The following is a 22,588-nucleotide window of genomic DNA, read 5'->3' as shown; positions in this document are numbered from 1 at the left end:
ATGCTTTTGGTTCTGAAAGTCAGAATGACCAGGATTTACACAAAGGGTTGTACCACCTACACGTAGATACAATCTCATCCTTCAGCCACCGTCATTTCTTCAGTCTTAGCGTCACTTAAGACTGAGCATTATGATGCGAACACAAAGAATGGATTCTGTGAAGCGGCTGAGTATATTATTCTCAAACGCTTTGGCGATAATTACCGATGTACAGAGAGAGAGGATCAACAGGAAGGCACTGGGCAGCTGGCCATAGATGGGACAGAGGAGAGGATGACTCATCCTTTGTGAAGGATAAATACCTTTGACAGAATCTCCTTATTACATCACCGCCTGACAGTAGTAAGGATTGAGGGAAAGCACCGACTGTTGGGATTCATCATGTCAACAGAATGAATCATCTCTCGTGGTTATTCTGAGCAGCCCTAAATGCCTCCCTCAGACAAGCAATCATAATACAGGCTGAATCTATGGAGAACAAGCTGCATTCATTCAGTTTCCATCAGACCTCATTTCGTGTGCTGTTTATTCTATAGGGGCCAGCACCCCTATCATTTGGCTCTGATGCGATGTGCCGGTGTTGAAATACATGAGCAAAGGAATGTATAAAGTTCTCCGAGACCTTAACAGTCTAATTTCCAAAAAGCTGATGTTTAATTATTTATTCTCTCTACAAAATAAATAAATGAATAAATAAAAGAGGGAGCATTGTGATTGTGACAGGCTGTGAATTTCAGCACTGGACAGCTCCAGATCTGGTTGTGTGTCCTGCAAGTGTCCCTCTTCTCCTTGTTTCTGTGGCTGGGGCTGTAATGTGACCCTCCTGCCTGCTCCTTGGTTTTACATTTTCTTTAAACATGGATCAGACCTGTGGTTTATAGAGTCCTCTACATGATCAGTTAGTTTCATTCAGAGAAATCATAGGCAACAATACTGATGTGGGAACATTCAGATTAGCAGTACACACAATTCTGGCTGAAATGTTTTTAAACACATTTATGAATATTTTTGCAGTCAGGACCTGTCAGCTAGGCATGCCAGTTGAATGTTTTTGTTTTTTTTTCCATCACATTTCTACCTCATTTAATATAATTTTATCTTTTTATGTTTAGTCTAGTGTTTAATCGTTGTTTAATCAACAGTCAAATTGAATGTATTGGTCTTAGGAATATATCAGTTTCCATGTTTTGTTACTAGAATAACTTGGCATACTTGTGTAAGCTAAGTTGTTGTATTGGATGTACAATCTCTGGTGCCCTTGTGCTAGTTTCTTTATATTTCCCATCTTCTGTACTGTCATCAGCAATTATTAATCAGAATACTTTTTGAAGAGGATGCCAAGCTGAATCTGAAGTTGAATCAATTGCTAATTGCCTTCAGAACTGATATGTTTGGTGCTTATTCGTTTTGAAGAATTTTATTTATTTTATTTTACCACTTTCAGTGTCTCCCTTATTTTTCAGGGAGTTGTGTATTTTCATTTCCATATAGTTGAACCTTCATCAGTATTTGTTCAGAGAAATAGAGAAGACTTTCTGGATTATTATATAGCCTTGTTCCCACTGCTGCTGAATTTACATGAATACATCAGGGTCAATTAAAATCATATTATCCATGTTAGAATGGAAATGGAAACAACATTAACAGTTTAATACCACTGAAGTTAACAGTAAGAGGTGAACAATATGCACCTGGGGACACGTTGATGCCAATCATCATAATGAGAATGTATCAAGTGCTGTGTAAATCTGTATCATATGTATGCTAATAGGCTAATCCAAATAACCTTGAGAATACTTTAGTCTGGCAGTGTTTTTCTGTCTGTTTTGTATCTTTATCATTTTTATTTTCCTCCTAGGATGAGAAGAACCAGGTCCTGATATCAAATGTTTGGCTACAATTGGTAAGTGGATGTCTGGTCCTGTTTTTCAAATCATCTGCAAGTATGATCGACCTGCTTGGTTTTACATAGGAAGTCACATATTGTATTCAGAACATCATGGTTCACACCAACTAGCTATAGATATAAATGGAATGTGCCGGCAATGATCAAAATCGAAACACGGATGCAGAATTGCTGATTTTCCCATTCCTTGTTCAAATCCTTGTTAAGTTTTCTGAAAGCCACCTTTCAATATTATCTCTTCGCACATTTGAATGTCGGTATTTGTTCCTCTGGCGACAAATAGGCTGATTGGATGTGACTTTTGAATTCCTCTCACTTGAAATCCTGCTCAATCCCAGCCAGCTCCCCTAGCTCACCGAGGTCACTGCTATCTCTCCAACGTATTGGATATGACAGCATTGTTCACGCGGGGCTTCGAGATTGGCTTTGGGGTTCACCAATCAATGACTGAATTTATCACAGTGAATGGGTCCCCTCTTTGTAGAGGAGAGAAAGTGCAGTTAAAATGTAAAAGCTCTGTTGTGAAGCTGACATGCATTCTCACAGTACATTCCACTGCTCATTTCACTGCTTGCCTCATCTATAATGTCTTTTGTGGTCAAACCCATTCCATAGCATGGGTAGGAGCATCTGTCCAAACACACATCTGTCAGTTTGAAGTACTTCAATTTGTACAACTTATGTAAGGTAATTCTCATATTAATCAATTTAATCAGGTACACTTCTTCCTGTTTTTTATTTTGTATTGTAATTTAATAGACTGGTCTCAGCAGAACCTGTAAAAAGAAATGTAATTCCATGAGGGCCACAGTGCTAATCAATTAATGCAGTAAAGTTTCCTTCAGCTACAGTATGTGTATTTTCCATTCAGATGTCCTTACATATTTTTCCTATGGTTGTCAGACTAGAATGCAGACCAAAGAAAATCAAGGCTTTGTGTCTGTGTCAGAGATAATACATGGATGCCAAAGCCTGTTCTTCTGTATTATACACTATTTGGGCACATTCAGCATCCAGCATTCTTTATAATACATTTCTAAACTTCAGTTTGTGGAACTTGATTTAAAACTTTGAAAATAAACCATATCGCACACACAGCTTCATTTTGGGTCTGCATCACAGCACCACATCATAATACAATAGCACAACTTAATACATGTTCACTACAATGTGATTATTTATCTTCTATCAATTTATCTATCTTCTATAATCTGAGAAATTATTATTTTAAATCGTATTACACAAATCACCTAATCTCTTCATGAATCCAACTCCTATTTTCATTATTTTCATTAGATATAACCAATCTCAGTAGAGTATACGATTTCATGTTTCAGAATCCAACTAAAGTCTGTGTACCTCCACTGGAGCCTGTCTTGTCGAAGGCTTTGATCTGCATTGCCCATAAAGCCACTGTGCATCTGTATAATGCTGTGAGGCCCATTGGTTGATGGGTAGAAGATAGAAGAAAGATAGAAGCTTTGAGGCTCTGACATAAAAGGCACAAAATGAATATTATCCATCATTATTAATATTATTACTTGCATTGTGTTCCTTCTATCTGGGTTCCTGTTTGTCTACAGACCATAGAGCTGTGAGAAGATGGGTGTTGTGCTGTACCACTATAATGACCCTGGCACTCTTCTTCTCTGCTTTATGTTACTTAGTACTGGACAGATGTATACCTCAGCTGGAATCCTGACAATTATCCAGGAGTACAGACCCTACGCTTTCCTTCCAATCAGGTGTGGGTGCCAGATATACTCCTGTACAACAGGTAAGCTGCTTTCTGTCTTCTTCTCCGCGATTTCATTGGAACTCTTTCTCTCCCTCTCTGCCAACCCCTCTCTCAATCCCCTCAGATGATGCTTGCAAAAGAAAATGATTGCATACTTTTAAAATTTTGTGTATTTTTTCTTTTTAATGTTGAATAATTGGAAACTACAAGTTTTAATTGCCCTGGTTTTCTGTTTCAAGAAAGGCAGGAAGTGTGTAAACATTCTGCTATGTGTTTTCTAATAAGATGTGCAGCTTGTCCATCTTGGTTCGTCATGGTGTATTACTCAGAACAGTGTCCAGTTAAGGAAATATAAACTTGCATATTACATTACATTTTAGCAAATATATTCAGACCTCCAGCAAAATAAAAAAAATATATATAAAAAATATGGAGCATGCCTCAAATTGACTCCCTTTCATCTTGGTCCTGAAAAAATTCAGAAGCCACTGGGGAGAAAAAAAGTCAACTGACTTTAGCAAAGCAAAGCGCAAAATGTCAGCATTCATTTCCTAAAATCAAACACAACCCATTCATTATTCAGGCGATTTTGCAAATATGTGAAATTCACCAGTGATAATGAGCATATTGTATTCATGCCTGGCCCACTTCCAATGCAGCTCACTCATTTGGGCATGTGCAGCCTCCACCTACCTGAAGAGTGAGCATTTTGCACTGCAGTTGTTTTTTAATTGTTCTTCCTGCGTTTTAGTCCGTCTTGTCAGGAGATTTGAGACAGTGTGTCTGCCCTATGTGACCAGGAAATCTGGGTACTTTAGAGGAAGTCTTTTCCAGGAAATTATAGATTTTTTTTTGGGTACCCATGCATGGTAACTGCAATAAGGGTCTAGTGAGGAAGGCTTTTACAGTGATGTTAAAGTCCAGTCCTGGAGGGCTGCAGTATCTGCAGGTATTTGTGGTTTCCTTTAAGTCAGCAGCCAATTAATGTCCTAAGAACAAAGTGTGTAGACTCTTTAGCCAATCAGTGACTTGAAATAATCACAACACACCAAAAACCAACAGACACCGCAGCCCTCCAGGATTATAGGTCTTCTGATGTGATAGTCTGGCATGAGTGACAGGGGGCCTGATGATTGATGGGTCCACCTCAGCTCAAATGGGAACATTTCATGGGCATGACATTTAGTCAACGTATTCCTTTGGGGGTAGAGAAACCTGTGTATGTCCACTGTCACCACAGTCACAACCAGAAAATTGGTCATTGTTAGAAAAGTGGAGAAAATGACATGGCTTTTGCTGTGTAAGGATGCTGTGTCCACTTAGGCCTGCTGAGATCCCGTGACTGATTCTTTTTTAAAAACATACCCTTTTTGACTGCTTCAGAATGATTTGTGGTGAATTCTTTCAGATGCTCAACAGGAGAATTATGGGATCACATTAAGGTACACATTTCAGCTCATCTAGTACATGTTCACACTTCCTTGTAGACCTTGTGGAAAGATTCAGAATTCCATTTTGTCAATTAACTTTAAAGTTAAATAAAAGCAGAAATAAAAGAACGCCTGTCAGATTGTCAGTCAACATTAAAGGTGGCTTAGTGATTTTGATAGGATACTGCCGATAGGCTATGATTTGTGGTTTTATTGATGGATGAGTTCCTATCTGATTACTGAGGTAAGCATAAATTAAACCTTCAGTATTAAATGCCTACTTGGCCAGGTGCTCTTGCTCTGTTTTTCCAGAGTGTTTCCTTTGCCAGGTCCTCCCAAGATAAATAGATTATGGTATGCACCGAAAATATATTGGGTCAATCGCATTGTACTCAGCTAGATTTTAAACCCCTAGATCACAGAACTGCATTACAACTGGAACAACTAAGCCTTCTTTCACAGATATGAATAGCTGATAAGCATGCAGCTAAGCATGCTCCAAATGATTTCTGTCATTTGGATCCACAGTAATTATAGATTAATGAGAAGCACTGGGAAAAAAAAAAAATAATAATCCGCCGATGTTTTGGTATGAGTGTAATTCAGCGGGTGTCCACCGGGGTGTCTGGAGGTGGAGATATATAGGCTGCCCAGGTGCAGGTACATGCAATTAACAATTAATTAAAAATCAATTCATTAATTAAAATCAATTCATTTTTAATGCCAAAGTGCAGATCTAGACAAAGATTCTATTGAATGCATAATGCAATCTCTGTAAAAAATAAATAGAATCAGTGGTTGCATACAGTTGAACTCTCTCGACTGGGGTGGAAATCGGATGTATACAACCCTGAATGGGGTGGAAAGTTGATTTTTAAAAATTAATAAAAAATAAAAACAATAGGAAAAACAAAAGCCTTATTGGCCAGAGTATTCCTTCAAAATATTCTCACAGCACTTTCTCAAAGCTTGTCCTTATTATTCAGAGAACAATTCTCCTGTCCTTTGTTTCTGAAGAGTGCGGTGTTCTAGATTGTGGATCCATGTTTTCTAAAAATAACCTATGTATTCCTTCACATCAAACTGCAGTTCCCCTCTTCCACTTTGACTGGGAGGAATGAGAGTGTGAGAACAGGTCAGGCTTGGTTGCATTTCTGGCAAAATCTTTTAAGTGTGTTATCTTGTAGCTCTTAGCAATATGAAGATGAAATACGGTGCTGTGATTTCAACTCTCAGAAAGGGTAAGCTAGAGCGGTAAAATACTATGCTTTGTGTCATAAAAATGTAGCATCCACCGTGATGTCAGAATGCTGTGTGCACAGACGCCATGTTCATTGTTTACCAAGGCTGGACCCTGAATATGTCTTGTACTTTTGAACAGTTCCATAACATCCATTAAGACATACTCTAATTCAATTATTTTCCTAAAATCTATTATTTGGAGTAAACAAAAATTTTCATAACTGAAAAGATCTTTATGGTTGGTACTTTCAAAGATAAATTATTCTTTATTTGTGACATTCCGATTACAGCCGGTCTACACGACAGTTATAATTTGCATATCTCAACAACATCAACAACAACAACCGAAAAAATCTTAGATCAAGGGTATGTGCTTAAATTTATTATTTTGTTTATTATCTTCAGGTGTGTGTGAGCTGCATTTTTCATCACCAAAGGATTTTATTGTCTGTTTTTAATCAGTGTTAGTGTATTGATGTGCATATAGATGATATGTAGCTTGGTCTTTTGTTTGTAACTTGGTTTTTTAACTAGCAGTAGTTAATCAAAGTGTTTATTTAGATTGTGATTGGTCGGTGTCGCTCGGTGTATTCAGTTGCTTTTAGAATAGCATTTAAAGCCGATAGCAGTAGCCTCAGCAGCATGAAGACCCAGTAGCTTCACTAACCACAACATTCAATACAATCCAGTGCACTTAGACAGCTTAAGGACATATGCAATTCAATCAAACCAACCTTATGTCAGTAAGCATTTGCCTTATTCGTTTAAGGACTAAAAAACCAGCAAACAGGGATGATGTGGCCTGAAAAGAGGGATGTCAGCATGGGTGGAGCCTCTCTTAAATGGACCCTGCACATATAATCATTTTCATAATCATGTCTTCATAAAAGTAAGACAAATGCCATAGAAGTTATGATCCCGTGATAGATCGGGGGCCTCCATAGTGCCAGTGTTACAGTGGAGGAAATTCATTAAAAACCAGCTGTCAAATTCTGGACTAAAACCAGGCATCTGGCAGTGCTAAGTATAATAAGGCCACTGCTAGGTTGAGTATGACAAGGCTACTCCTAGGTTGAATATAACAAGGCCACTACTAGGTTGAGTATAACAAAGCTACTGCTAGGTTGAGTGTAACAAGGCCACCCCTACGTTGAGTATAACAAAGCTACTACTAGGTTATTATAATAGGGCCGCTTGTTGTTTATAGCATTCCATGGGTTTCCTCCAAATCCAGGTCTGCTCCTCCCTCAGGAGTGCTCCACATGGTACATGCTCCATCTCCAACCCCTCCTCTACCCTTCCCTGTCCACCTGCAACAGCTTTACGGTTGCAAGGGGCCTATGGAACTGCCAGTCAGGTGTTCACGTGGCCAACTTTATCTCCTTCTATGCCTCCCAGCTTTCCCTCCACTGAAACCTACCTTCACGGAAACATGGATCAATCACAGCAGCCCCCTGTGTGCAGCTGTGAAAACGTCTGTCTAGCTGTATTTTCTTCCGTTACAATACAAGCTGTTGTTTGTTAGGTTAGCATTACATCTATCGTTTATGAATGGGCCTTTTATGGCTTCTTTGTGATATCACTTTTGTTACTGATGCTGAGGTTCTCTACTTCAAGATATCTATATTTGGCTTCCCAGAAACAGACATCATTGACAGGAAGCTTTGAGGAACTGAACAATAAGACAACCATAAACAAGCAATTGTAAGAAATGTGGGAGTCTGTGCTAGTTTCTGTGAGTTTGTGAGGGGTTTGTGGTAGTGGACGTGGGGGGTGGGGGGGGGACTCCAGTACACTCTGGTTTCAAATGAGTACATCAGGTACACTGATTGGTGTTCAAGCTGGAGATTTGGGCTGAAACAGCAAAAATACCCTCTGAGGGTAACTTTTACTCTGCATTAATCTTCAATGATGGCTTGATGGCTACAGGGCAGCTTGGATGATTAGAACAAGACCTTGGACATGCTGAAAGACTGGCAAATTTTATATTTGAAGTCTTTTTATCATGCACTTCAGGGCATAATATCAAGCACTAAGTGTATTGCTGTAATATTGTGTTAACTCCTGAAAAATTAGCCTTGCTTTGCAAAGGTCTTGACTTTTCATGTCTATTTTTATGTCTTGAATTTTTGTCCATTCTAATCCTGTGAGCATACATCAAATAAGCAGCCTCATTCTGTCTGAGGATAAGTGATTGCACTGTAAACTCGAGCATGATCTATATGACTGCAGTTTGGAGAGAGGCCCCTCTTTGCTCTCTGCAGCTGCATTCTGTTCAAATACCTCAAAGCACAAGTGGTTGTACTGTAAACCCAGACATGATCGATATGTCTCCGGATTTTGGAGAGTTCCTGTCTTCCGTTCTGCATCCATACTCCACACATATAAGGATATCAGAGCACATGAACATGAGGAAGAAGAGTAGCTCCCTTGTGCACAGAGGTTTAATAAATGGCAGAACCTTCCAGAAGAATAACTTTTACACCACCTGTGCCTTATCCTGTGAAGTAGTTACTCTTATATAAATCCACCAGTACAGGAAATATGTGCTAACATCTGGCTTTCATCTTGCATTGGTTATAATCTATTTTGCATTCAACCTGGCTCCAGGTCTTAACTACTCAGATGTGTACGAACACACACCCACCCACGCACACCTTTTCTTATGAGCTATGGTTCTTTAAACTTCAGATGAAAGAAGCATCTCTTGACTAATCTGAACACGATTTTAACTGTTGCAATGTAAATATTTCATAAAAAAGGACAGACAACATCCATGTTGTGCCGATTTGTAATCTTATTGAAAATTTAAGGCTAAACACATTTCTGTATAGGTCAAATATTTCAATATAAAACATTTTAAAAAAGATCTATAATCAACATAAAATATTTATGAATTAATTAAAGATGAGGCTAAATAATCAAACCTTTTTGTGTACTATGTACCTCCATTAGTAAAGCATGCAACTTTGATTTCACAGACGAAGCAGTGTGCCAAAACATTTGAATCTTTGGCCTTATCTTAAATTGAAAGTGTGCAGATCCTTTATAAATGCACGATAGGTAATGTGAGAAAGCCCTTGGCTTGCTCACAGCTTATCCTTCGAACATCATAAATATTCTTAAACTGTGTGCGAAATCTTACATGCCACAGGCACGTTTGCCAAGACTCTGTACTGTATTGTAATAATGTTCATCTGTTTTCATGCACACCATCTGTTAAAATCTGCCTCATTAATATCACCCATTTATATTCCTCATTTATGCGATGTGGCAGAAATTGAGAGCGATATACAATCTTGCATTTATTTCACATGCTCAAGCGTGCAGCCAAGAGGCAAAATAAGTATGAACAAAAGCTGCTGTCAGGCGTGCTTGTTGTTGTTGTTGGTTCAAGCGCCACCTTGAAACCCAACCTCATCAGTCTCGTTCAGAGCGAGGCTGACCATTAGGGCGCACTGCAATCTGGACTCTTTAATAGAGCAGTTTGGGACTGATGCTGCACTGGTAGCGACTAATGACCACATGACCCTTTTATCTTGAGAAAAAAGAAGAAATGAATTCGCTACAAAAAAGGAAACTTATTACTGTTTATACTAATACAATTGCTTGGAGAAAAAAAGGAAAGAATGGTTAAACCGGTGCCATTTGTGATGAGCATGACTGCCAACTTGAGGAGATAAAAAAACCTCCTCTCCATTCTTCTGACAAAAGCACCCTCCACCCGCAACGAATATATACTTCAGAGTCAGCCTGCAGTCCAAAAATAGACAGGAAAACTAACATTTGGCTGAGTCAATTTAAACATCCGGTGACAGCTGGAATTATTTGTACTTCTTTTTTTTTATCATATGGGAGTGTCACCCAGGTGAATTCCGAATCTGAGACAGCTGTGACAAAGCAAACAGTCTGCTCTCACTTGTGTATCTGTGGCTTGCGTGAAGAGCATCAGCATCTGTCGCACATCAGCCTTCAGAAGAGTGCCGCACTAAAAACTTACGATAAATCCACATCGCAGTGCGATGGATCTGACATGTGATCATGCAAATGTTATATTGTAAGACTCAGACTACTGCCGATGTATTTTTAGGTTACGGGAGACAGGGAAGGGGTGAAATGACTGTTCATAGAGAAAGTGATGAGTGTTCCTTGACTTCGGTCCCAGTTGTCATGACTTTTAGAGTTTAAGATGTCAGAATGATTGTCACTGTGTATTTAAAAAAAAAAAAAAAACATAACCACTCTATTCAGTGAACTGAGATGGATAAGTTAATGTTTTTATTTTTATTTTATTTATTTATTTTTTACCTTGAAACAAGTAAGGATGAAACTAACCATGAGTGATTGAAATAATGGAACATTTTTCAGTTCCTTCGGCATCATTGTAAATTTTCATGTGAGTACCCGAAGATCTCTTCCTTTTTCATTTGGAAGTGTATTGTTCTAAACCAACTGTGATAACTCAATTCACAGTCGTTAAATGGTAAATGGACTGCATTTATATAGCGGTTTTCTCCAAAGCGCTTTACAATTGATGCCTCCCATTCACTCATTCACACACACGCACCAATGGTGAAAGGCTGCCATGCAAGGTACCAATCAGCTCGCTGGGAGCTCATTATTCTGAAGCCTCAGTTTGAACCCGTTGTCCTTAGTTTGGGCCTGCCGTCATTGGTCCACGTCCATGTTTATTAGCCTGAACCCACTGCCATTAGTCTCAACTGACAGTCATTGGTCTAATGAAATCCATTGTCATTAGTCTGACCTCAGTCACAGGCATGACCCCACAATGATTTTTGTTTTCTCTTTAAACCTGCAGTGCAGATGAAAGGTTTGACGCCACATTTCACACCAATGTTCTGGTCAACGCTTCAGGGTATTGCCAGTACATTCCCCCAGGTGAGGTGATGCTGATCTGACAGAGTTAAACAATGCACTGTTTTAAACTTAATGGGCTGGGGGGGGAAAAAGGAAAAGAAAAAAACCTTTGCATGCAAGGTGTTCCTGCTCTCCTGAGTGCTAGGATTTGGAAGGTGGAGACATTTTCAAATTACAGGGCTACGCAAAGGTATCATCTGCAATTGCTGCAACACTGCAAATGCTCAGCTGCTTTTTAAAAATAAATATAAAAATATATTCACATTTTTTATTAAGAAAATAAAATGTTATTTGTGCTATATGTGCTATTCCAATTATAGCAGCAAGACATAAACATCTACATGGATATATTATGGATATTATACTGCATGTGTAAATGAGGCCAGTTGTACATCAGATATAGACACAGAGGTCAGAAAAACTATTTGTAAAATAATGTAACCCTGCCCCTATGGCTACTGCAGGGATCCTGAAGAGCACCTGCTACATCGACGTGCGCTGGTTCCCCTTCGACGTTCAGAAGTGCAACCTGAAATTCGGCTCCTGGACTTACAACGGCTGGCTACTGGACCTGCAGATGCTGTCGGTGGACATCTCCACCTACATCCCAAATGGGGAGTGGGACCTCGTGGGTAAGGCCGGCCGACCCTTCTCAGCCTTCACTCTGTCACTCTGGGAGAGAAGCCTTCCCCCACCCCCTTTGCTGATGGGTGGTGACAGGCCAGGAAAACCATTGTGTCTGTCCAGCTCTGTTGGGATATTACTGACATTTACTTTGACATGTGTAACGTATGAAGATACTTGAGAGAATTGTGATGAATTCATGATTTTTATTTGGAAATGATGTGCAATACACCCTTATTCTCTAGTAGTTGCACACACACACATGCACGCACACACACACAAACACAAACAAGCTGTTCCAGTGACCTGATTTACAGTACTCATGCTTGATATCCCTCATTTTTATGTTTTCCAGCCTGTAATGTGCTGCTTAATTATTATCTTTCCTGTCTCAATCTTAATCCTTCTGTGATTCGTCAATCAGTATCGTGGTTTAGGAAAACATAATCATGACGAAATAAGGACTCAAAATGTGTATTGTCTGGATAGATACGGACACTTTGACATCCATTTTGCACAGAAATGTTATACTTTTTCCCCATCTTCTTATTTGCTCTTGGAATTTCTCTGGTCTCCTAGTGACGAATACCGTATGGAAAAGCATGCAGTTCTCACAGGGTCATCTGAGGTGTCCTTTAAATGAAAGAACCTCCTGGCCACCTCTCCGACGTCCTCCTCTTCCGCGCGATCGATTGCGGAGGCAGGCATCGATCGCGCGTCATCCCTAACGGAGAGGTCGGCAGGCGGCGCGCGGCTCTCCTCCCCGATCCGGAATCGAGCTCATGTCACGCCCGTAACGAGGAGAGCATTACCGTCTTAATAAGGCGTCAGGGGGGGACCGAGCCGAGCAAATTGCCCGGCAGGCAGATTTAAGGCCCTTCTCCCTCTTTATCTCTCCGACTGTTTTCGGCGTACGCTCCGTCCCCTCTCGTTCTCCGAGCCGTTTGGCGGTGCCGGCCGCTATCTCCCGTTCGAGGCTAATTGGGCGCAGCCTGGTAATTGCGTAGCCGGTGCCAGCGAGCTGCGTTCCACGGCGTCTGCTGGCGTCGAGCAGGGGGGCCATGTGCAGATGGCAGACTTGGTGGTGATCTCAGCAGTCAGCGCTAAACACCAAGCCCGATGCTGGTGAGGTTAAGGCTGTGGATGCCTTGAGGTGAGCAGGAGGAGTCCAACGAGACAAATACGGGCTCAAACTCATGACTGCACAGGTCAGATGGATTATTTGCGCTATCTATATATGGTGTGATCCTATTTCCATGTGTAACCTCCGCTGTTTTCTCCCTGTTTGAATAAAAATTTTTAAAAAGTGAATGGAGGACACTCATTTCAGGAAGAAAAAAGATAAATACAGTGAAGTGGAGGTGTTGATGTCATTGTTCTTTATGTAGAAAAATTATGTGGGTTTTAATTGGATTAAATATCTAAAATAAAACAGTTCTTTTCTCCTCAGCTGAGCTAAAAACTGTCCTCAGCATTCAAAAGTACTTCACCCAGCAGGGATTCAGGATAAAACTTGATACTACCAGTTATTACATGAACCCCATCATATATGCATGTTCAAAAACCAGTGGTGTGAAATCTGGGTTCATAAAGTAAAAGTCCTGCCCAGTATTTTGTTCCAGTCAGCTGGATTTGCTAATTAGCACAATTCTTCAGCCAGGATGTACAACCAATTAGTGAAATCAGTTTGACAAAACACATGGCAGGACTATACCTTTTGACCCTTGGACTTTCTACCTCCAGAAATCACACATACAAAGTGAACATTAACAATCCTAAAAATGTAGTATTTGTTATGTAGCTGTTCCAACGACCTTCGGTATGCACTTATCGTACGTCGCTTTGGATAAAAGCGTCTGCCTAGTAAATGTAGTGAGTGTATACCTGGCTCGCAGGAGTCCCGTCGAAGAGGAACGAGCTGTATTACGAGTGCTGCAAGGAGCCGTACCCGGACGTGACCTTCACGGTGACCATGCGCAGGCGCACGCTCTACTACGGCCTCAACCTGCTCATCCCCTGCGTGCTCATCTCCGGCCTCGCCCTGCTCGTCTTCCTGCTGCCCGCGGACTCCGGGGAGAAGATCTCTCTGGGTGAGGCTCGGGCGGGGCGCTCTGTTAGGGCGTGACCAACGGAGCTTTCATATTGCTGTCTGAGATCCCGTTTCCAAAACCTGTTGAGATCGAATTTATCTTAACATGCTATACATGTTAACATAGACATATTTGGGATGACCTTCTATAAATTAATATATGATATATTATAAAAAACATATATTACAAATTGTGATATCAGCAAGAGATACTTTATTCAAACAGGCTGACATATTTCACTGTTAATGTGATAAAGTGTGTTGTCACTTGTCGCTAAATTTTGCCCATTTAGATAGATAGCAGTGACCTTTCCTGAGGTTTTCAAAGGAAAAGAAAAGTAATTTTTTCAAATGTTTTCTGATTCTGTCAAGGGAGGGATTCTCGGTTCTCGTCTTACTAGAGTAGAATAAAGGTGAAGTAGATTTCCCCAAGGATATTTCATCCTTACACCCTTTCATCTTTTGTTCCTTCAAGGAAGCAGGCATAATATTATCCTCCTGCTCCTCCCAACTGTTAATCAATGCAGACAAGGCACTGACATTAACAAGTTAACCCAATGACCTGATTCTGCCGGGTCCTGTGATCCCATTGGTGTAGCTATTGCGCTATTGAGCTGGCTGTCCACCGCGAAGTCAGGGAGATGTACACCTGCAACAATCAATGTGTGTGTGCGTGGTGGTGGTGGAAAGGGGAGATGAATGTGTATATGAACATGAAATATGTGTTCATTCATGCTCCTCTTCCTTACTCAGGAATCACTGTCCTGCTGTCCCTGACTGTTTTCATGCTGCTCGTAGCCGAGATCATGCCAGCCACCTCGGACTCCGTCCCTCTCATTGGTGAGTTTCCTACTTCCTTTCTGTCCTGGTTACAATCAGAATGATCAGATACTGATCCTTGGAAAGCATGGAAAGCATGGCCCTGCAAATCTATATTGGCCCTGAAACCACCATAATGAAAAAATTGTTATATCTGCACCTTTGTGAAGGTTGATGTTAAAACAGGAAGGAACAAACATAACTTGCTTCAAATGTATTATTTTGAGGTAAGTATGCCACAATGTATGATAACTTTTGCCTGCAATGATTGCACAACATAAGAGCTTCGTTGTTGTTCCAGAATGTGCAGAGATATCCGAAAGCATAATATAGTATAGTCCATAAAGCCAGCATGTGACAGATATGCATTATGATATCATATAGGAGGAGCGGAGTGTAGCACAGTGGGTAAGGAACTAGACTTGTAACCGAAAGGTCGCAGGTTCGATTCCCGGGTAAGGACACTGCCGTTGTACCCTTGAGCAAGGTACTTAACCTGCATTGCTTCAGTATATATCCAGCTGTATAAATGGATACAATGTAAAAATGCTATGTAAAAGTTGTGTAAGTCGCTCTGGATAAGAGCGTCTGCTAAATGCCTGTAATGTAATGTAATATAGTGGCATTTGTGTCATATTGCAAGGATAATGTAAGCCTCCACTACACAGTGGTCATAAAAAGTGCTTCCACATTGGTTCCCTATCTGAGCCAAACGCAGAAAGTTCACTTCATTTTGGTAACATTGCAGCTGGCATGCAACCATCCGACCGTGCAAACGCCCCCTTGAGCCACAGAGAGGCGTTTCCTGCACCTTGCATCAGCAGGTGCACAACCACCAGACCAGTAAAATGTCCCCTTGGGCACGAGTGTGTTGCCCAGGCTGTGGCTGGGCCATGCAGGGATATCACAGCTGAAGCCTGTCAGACTCAATCTGTCCTATAAGGGTGGAGCTTCTCCACACGGCCTCAGAGAATGCATTCTGGGATGCTGACGAGACTATGAGTGCTGACAGAGACTCAGGGCTGCCTAATGTCAAACTGACTTTTGAAAAAAGGCCAATATGATAATTTAAAGCACTGTTCCCTTTATGCATGCTTGTGCTCATGTTTCTATTTTCAATTTTTTTAATCATGGCTGATAATGTCTGCACTGTTTAATTAAATTAAATTAATTAATAAATTAGTTAAATCATTAATTAATCAGGGGTCCACAGCTAGTGTACCCCTGAGAATTATGGGTAAGGGTAGCTGCAGAGAAAACAGTGTAGTACTGATCAGACAAAGTCCAAAAAAAAAAAAAAATTCCATATATATATATATATATATATATATGGAAGCTCTTTTCTCATAAAGTCAAATGAGGTGTAAACTGAGTCTGCTTCCTTTTGAGAGTGCCGAGTCAATGTCAGCTTAATTATCTCCAGAATGGTATTCAGTGTGTTGTCAAAGCCATCATTTTAACCTTTGGCTTTGCCGCCCTTAAAAGCAATGCTATTGGCTGGAATTAATAGCGTTAGCCAGAAGGTTGACTTTCAGCCTTTCTTAAAACAGAATAAAACATGATGCTAAGCAGTGAGAGTTTAGAAGTCTGAGTGGTTGAAAAGGAGATTGACGGATCAAATATATTATCTGAAGTTTTGAGAGTGCTGGTTCTGACAACTACAAAGGCTTCAAAGAATTTCAGGACTGATTAAAGTGAGTGCAGTGTAATTGGACAGAAAGATCTATTCAAACCCATCCACATCTTAAAGTCGTTTATATCAAGGGAAGAGACACTGTAATGGCTTGTTAATAGAGGACAGTGAATGCATGTCTGTGGGCATTTGGGTGGAAATCACAGGCAGCAAGTGTGAGAGTAGGAGAATAATGTGAGGGCCTATTCTTGTGACAACGGAAGCACACACATGCCTGTGAGATGAACCCGTGTTCAGCAGTTGTCTACGATCATGAAAATGCACTTTTGTACGTCGCTTTGGATAAAAGCGTCTGCCAAATGAATGTAATGTAATGTGAGATATCTCCACTGTTCTCTTATAGAGTAGCACTCTAAAATAGCTCTTCTGTCTTTCAGCTCAGTACTTTGCCAGTACCATGATGATCGTGGGACTGTCTGTGGTGGTCACCGTTCTTGTCCTCCAGTTCCACCATCACGACCCTCACGGTGGCAAGATGCCCAAGTGGGTAAGTCAGTGAGGTTACACAGCAGCAATGTGGACCTCTGGAAAGAAGTATGGACTTATAAAGCAGAGAGCTGTTAAAATAAATTCAAATAAGACACAATGAGACTGCTGTTGTAGTCTCCGGAAATATCCTTATACTGAACTGCCTTCATGAAAAACCCGGCTGTGTAAAAGGTAGATTGCAGATATGGGCCCCCACCAAGCGAATGATCAACACTGTACGTTTCCTCATGGCCATACTTACAGAAATAAGAATACATTTACATTTCCAACATAGACTGGCTGGGTTCAGAACAGTTCTGTGGCGGAGGTGTCATTACAGACTGAGAAGAGTTGTTGATGTCATGTTGATGTGTTTTGGAAGGTACAACAGCTTAAATCCACTTCTAATAACTAGTATTGGCTTACTCAAATGTTATTTTATCATCCTTACCACAATAGGTGCAGACAATTGAAATGAGAATGCTGATTAGTAATTGAAAGTTAGTCATTGAAATTGTGAACTAGAGGGAGGGATTGGGATGACAGAATTTGTTAATAAATGTATATATATTTTGCCTGCATTCAGACGTTAATTAATTTATTTCTATTAACGTTTCTTAAATGTGAGTCTGTGTATATAAGATTCATATCATACCAATAAATTATTTCGCTAGTTTAGCTCTTTAAGTCCCATGTTGCAAAGCTGAAAGACACTCCCTATTTCCACAGTTTTCTGGGTAACACTAGCTAATCCGACATGCGTGCTTTCTGTTGTGTAAAAGCATTACATTTGCCATGTGCAATGAGACTTTAAGAGCAGCATTTCACACAGTTCACCTTCTAAAGTAGCTAACATGAAACATGCATACATCAGCACTGTTTTAAAAACTTAACAATTACAGATCCCCATAGGAGTCCTAATGCATCACCCTGCTACCTACTTAGCCTATATTACCTCAATACATGTCCTGCTATATGAATATATTACATGCAAAATGTAAGCTTGTAAACTGGGTTGCTGTTTGAGTGTGTCATCAATGGAGTCATCAATGTAACGGGCCATTATCGTAGCGTGTTCTTCTGTCTCCTCGCCCTCTTATCTTCCCGCCTTCCCACAGGTGCGAGTGGTCCTGCTGAACTGGTGCGCCTGGTTCCTGCGCATGAAGCAGCCGGGGGAGAACCGCAAGCTGATAGGCTACAATTACAGTCACGCCCACTCCAGCGGCGGCAGCGGCGGCAGCGGCAGCATGGAGATGAGCGCGGCCGGGGCGGGCCAGCCGGCGGCCAGCGCCAACGGCAACATGAACATGTACTTCAGCTACCACAGCATGGAGAACCCGTGCTGCACCCTGAGCCCCGAATCGGGCGTGGCTTGCGGGCGCTCCGCCGGGTCCCTCTCCCCGGCCGAGGACCGGGAGCGGCGCCGCGTCCTGGGCGAGGCCGCCCCGGAGATCGGGCGCATCCTGGAGGAGGTGCAGTACATCGCCCAGCGCTTCCGGGACCAGGACCACGGCGAGGCCGTCTGCGGCGAGTGGAAGTTCGCGGCGGCCGTGGTGGACCGCCTCTGCCTGGTGGCCTTCTCGCTCTTCTCCATCATCTGCACCTTCACCATCCTCATGTCGGCGCCCAACTTCATCGAGGCCGTCTCCAAGGACTTCACCTAAGCCGCCGTGTCGAAGAGAGCTTTGGACTGAAGTGCACAGGAATGTGAGAAACGCTGGTTTTGTTTTATTGTCTTTCGAGGGGATGAATATACCTGTGTATATAATCTTATACAACAGATCAAATTATACAAGCAAAACATCAAATTGTAAATATACTGCACCATCTGTGACAGGCTTCCTCTTTTTTGTGTTTTGGCAATGTTGTTTATACTACCATCTCACAAAGCTAGTTTTTTTTTTCTTATAACCTGGGGCCTGGCTGTTCAGCCTGATTATTATTTGGAAATTTTATTATTATTATTATTATTATTATTATTATTATTATTATTATTATTATCATTATTATTATGATGTTAGGAGATTTTTCACTGTGAACCCAAAATTCTGTTTTAGAGAAAGCTTTGAATATGATGACTATTTACTGTTGAAACCTACTGTAGCAGTCTTATTAAACCTAATGTGAATTAAACAAGCTTTTTCATGGATCTTCTCATTAGACTTCTCTTATTTGTGTAGTTTAAACGGTGCAAATGTGTATTCCCACTCTGTAAATATGGAGCTTTATAGCAAAACCAGTCATCAGCCCAAACTGCTTGCCTGATTCAGTTGGCAAACACACATTATCAGGCTACCCCATTTTCCAACCTAGGAGGGTGGCAGTCATGTGCCAATAGCCTCCTGATAGGCTGTTGCTGGATCAACCTAATTTGGCTCACACAGTTTCTCTGTTATAAAGAAGGACAAGGACGAGGGACACCACAAAAAATCTACATGGGGACATCGGATAGATTTGCAAATGTGATTTCTATTTCCAGGCTGAGGTGTCAAGTGGGGGGAACGAATTCTTCAGTTACGTGCTATGACTTCAGACATATACTGTGCTGCAACAATAGAGAAAGACGGTGTCACTGGAGCGATTCGACATTGGCGACATTGGGGTGTTAGCAAAGCCAGACCGCATTAGCTAGACAATCAGACGGGAGGCTTTTGAGGTGGCACAGCGCGATGGTGCGTTCAGTTTCAAAAGACGCGGCAGTCAGTGATGTGGATAATTGGAATGGTTGAGTGCCAATATCGGCTGTCGAGTACATGACTGCTCTGGAGCCACTTTGCCGAACGAAGACAGCCAGCACCTGACCTTTCAGATGAAGATATTTAAACATTATATCATTAAGCTAGACTAACGCCAGTGTTTGTCAGTAAACAATGTTTTTTGGTAAAGTGCTAAAGCCGAAGCCAGGACAGCTATGCGGCTAATGTTTATCTAGGTCTTGTTGTTTGATTTTATGATGGATGAATAAAGTATGAATGTGCACCTGAATGGAGGTGCACAGAACTGCATAGTATCCCTTGGTAAACATGACATCTTTCTGAGTGTTTCTCACTGCAATTTTTGTGCTCTGCTGCTCCAAAAAATGTTCCTAATATTGTTCCAAATAGACAATGTGGGGTTAGTAATATACAATGACATATTTTATGGGTGGAGCCAAGCTGGTGGCAGAAGAACGGTATCCTGGCAGTTTGTCTAATGCAGCGGTGGTAGCAAAAGAAAGTCTGTCGGCACCAAGACAAATCGAATTATACTAATAAGGATCCGCTAGTGAGCGTTGTTCACTACATACTCGTGTAGACCGTAAATCCGACACCAATGCAACGCAGCATTAGCCTTAGCTAATGCTGCTTTGCATTGGTGTCGGATTTACGGTCTACACAAGTTTCCCACCAGGAAAATCCACAGGAACACCTTATTGTTTTGGATGATCAAGCTGGGGAAATCGGGATTCTAGGTAGGTGCAGTATGACTAGCTTTGACCCAAAATCACTTTAAGCAGGGTTAGTTTAGGCTTAGCTAGGTTTGTGCTTGTTCATTCTGGGAATGATACGTAGGCCATTTCTCAGATAGCTGTGCATATAGCTACCCAGATAGCCGGCCAGATCAGCGCTGATTCAGGCCAAATTCCGCACTGTCGGGCCAGCTAAGAGATTCGCAAGCTATCTGGATATATACCGTGGAGACATATTCCAGTTTAATAATTTTATGCTTGCCTCATAAACTGAATGATGTTGTAAACTTTCCATTGGCGTTTTGGTTTGTTTACATACTACTCCTGCCTACGTGCTAAGGTTGCCAGCTAATATCAGTCAATGGTTTTCCCCATTATGAATGCTAATGCTAACTTTTGGAACTGTACCATTAACTGTTAGCCTGTGTGATAATTTTTTGGCTTTTTTGTGTTGAGCACTGGAGAAACATTACCTGATATGAAATGGGCATTACAGACACAGAAACTACAAATTATAGCCTACCATCAGTGCAATCTGCTCTGTTCTCCCTCAGTGTACCAGTGTACTTGTTTTCTGCCACCATAATGCATACACTACTGTCATGACATAAATATGACATATGCTCCAAAATGGTCTATATATCAAAGCCTAAAAACTTTGAAAATAGTGTTAAAATAGGGACAGCAGTTACGTGACTACACCCCTACATCCAGTCAGGTCCTTTGGAATATTATGTGGGAAAAGTCTTTCCAGTCCATGAAAGCGTATAAATTAAACTTTCCGTAAAAAAAAATAAATAAATAAAAAATAAAAAAAACTGATTTAAATCCATGTGACTGTGGCTGTAATTTGTTTTTATTAAATTCCAATTGTTTTCTTTTTTGATTTTTTAAATCCATATATTGTCTCGATTGAAAAATGTACAGCACCTCATAGCAACTGTTACACCCATGCTACAATATCCCTGATCCATATGGAAGGGAGCTCCTGTTCTGCACATTTTTTTGCTCCACAACAACAGTTGAGCTCTAGGGCTATTATGGAAAAGGCCTTACATCTTTCATGGTAGGCATGGGTAGGCAGTATCTGTGTGATCCACCAGTGTCATGAGGTAGGGAGCACTCCACCATTGATACCCTGCCTTCCTGGGTGACGCAGATTACGCATTGTGATTCCTGACCATAGGGGGTATTATCATATTTGAATAATTCTGGTACAAAATGCTGCTGAATATCTGTCAAATTAAAAGCCCTCATTTATCCAGGGTCTATTTGATGAACCATTGAGTGGGTTGAGTTTTGTCTAGGTTTCTAATTGTCTTTGCCACTAACTGATGGTTCTATCATGTGCCCACAGCTGGCACCATGACTCAGGAGAACCCCATATTTAAAGTCTTAATTATCTCCTGAAGGTGTGTGGGTAATCAGTATTAATGACAGCATTATTTGATGAATTTTCAAGAAGGCCCATCACAAGTGCGATTGCATTTAATTACCAACCATGTGAAAGGCAATCCTTTGTGAATTTTCAATAGTATCATTCAAGCATTTCATGTCATCAATGTGACTGATGTACACATATTGTGATATGAATATTAATTGTATAACAGCCCAGGCAAAAATGACTGTAACTTCCATTTATTTATCTGAGTTTTGAAGGAAATAATGGACATTTTACTGTTTTTTTGTCATCCACATTAAAATTTTGAGTTTAGATCAAACCATCACTACGACTCCATCTTTTGTACTGGTAGAATCTAATGCACAAAAGAAGGAGACAATATTTCTATTATTTAAATTACAGGTGAGATTATGACAGTCAATTTCAAATCAGTCATGCATGTCATTATACAATGCACAATACCGATTGGAAAATGATCTATGTTATGCCTTGATAAATATTGTTTTTTGGGTGGAAAAGTGCAAATGAACAATGTTCATTATTAATTAAACTGATTTATTCAGTACAATGTGCAAATGTGATTTAAAGGCATTCTGGCTTACTTAATTAATACTTTCATATAAGAAGCATAAATCTGAATCAATTTAAATATGACCTGAATACAATATGGGCAGTGTCTCTCTTTCTCTCTGAACCAGAAGAGTTATGAATTCAGACAAACTATTGTTTCTGCTTCAATAGATTTCAATCATAACATACCAGATCAAGCATGATCAGTCTCCACCTCAAGACATATATATTTTTTATTAAGCAATAAATAAAATCAAACTAATATCCATATTGTAACCATT

At 40.6% G+C, this 22,588-nt stretch overlaps 1 protein-coding gene across 1 annotated transcript in view; it reads left to right on the top strand.

Annotated features, from left to right (window-relative positions):
- The window catches only part of LOC135259701 (neuronal acetylcholine receptor subunit alpha-7-like), a 52,048-nt gene extending 33,012 nt beyond the window's left edge, over positions 1-19,036 (top strand). Inside the window, exons 3-10 of the mRNA XM_064344332.1 lie at positions 1,859-1,903; positions 3,574-3,683; positions 11,136-11,215; positions 11,659-11,826; positions 13,714-13,908; positions 14,661-14,747; positions 16,797-16,906; positions 18,006-19,036. Of these exons, the coding sequence (XP_064200402.1) occupies positions 1,859-1,903; positions 3,574-3,683; positions 11,136-11,215; positions 11,659-11,826; positions 13,714-13,908; positions 14,661-14,747; positions 16,797-16,906; positions 18,006-18,551 (1,341 nt within the window). The 3' untranslated portion in view covers positions 18,552-19,036. The remainder of the gene's footprint in view (positions 1-1,858; positions 1,904-3,573; positions 3,684-11,135; positions 11,216-11,658; positions 11,827-13,713; positions 13,909-14,660; positions 14,748-16,796; positions 16,907-18,005) is intronic.
- Positions 19,037-22,588: the final 3,552 nt, after the last annotated feature.

Source organism: Anguilla rostrata, chromosome 7 (genome assembly GCF_018555375.3).
Source record: "Anguilla rostrata isolate EN2019 chromosome 7, ASM1855537v3, whole genome shotgun sequence".
Classification (NCBI taxonomy): Eukaryota; Metazoa; Chordata; class Actinopteri; order Anguilliformes; family Anguillidae; genus Anguilla; species Anguilla rostrata.
Note: the sequence above shows the minus strand (reverse complement) of the source record. Positions and strands in the feature narration are given on the sequence as shown.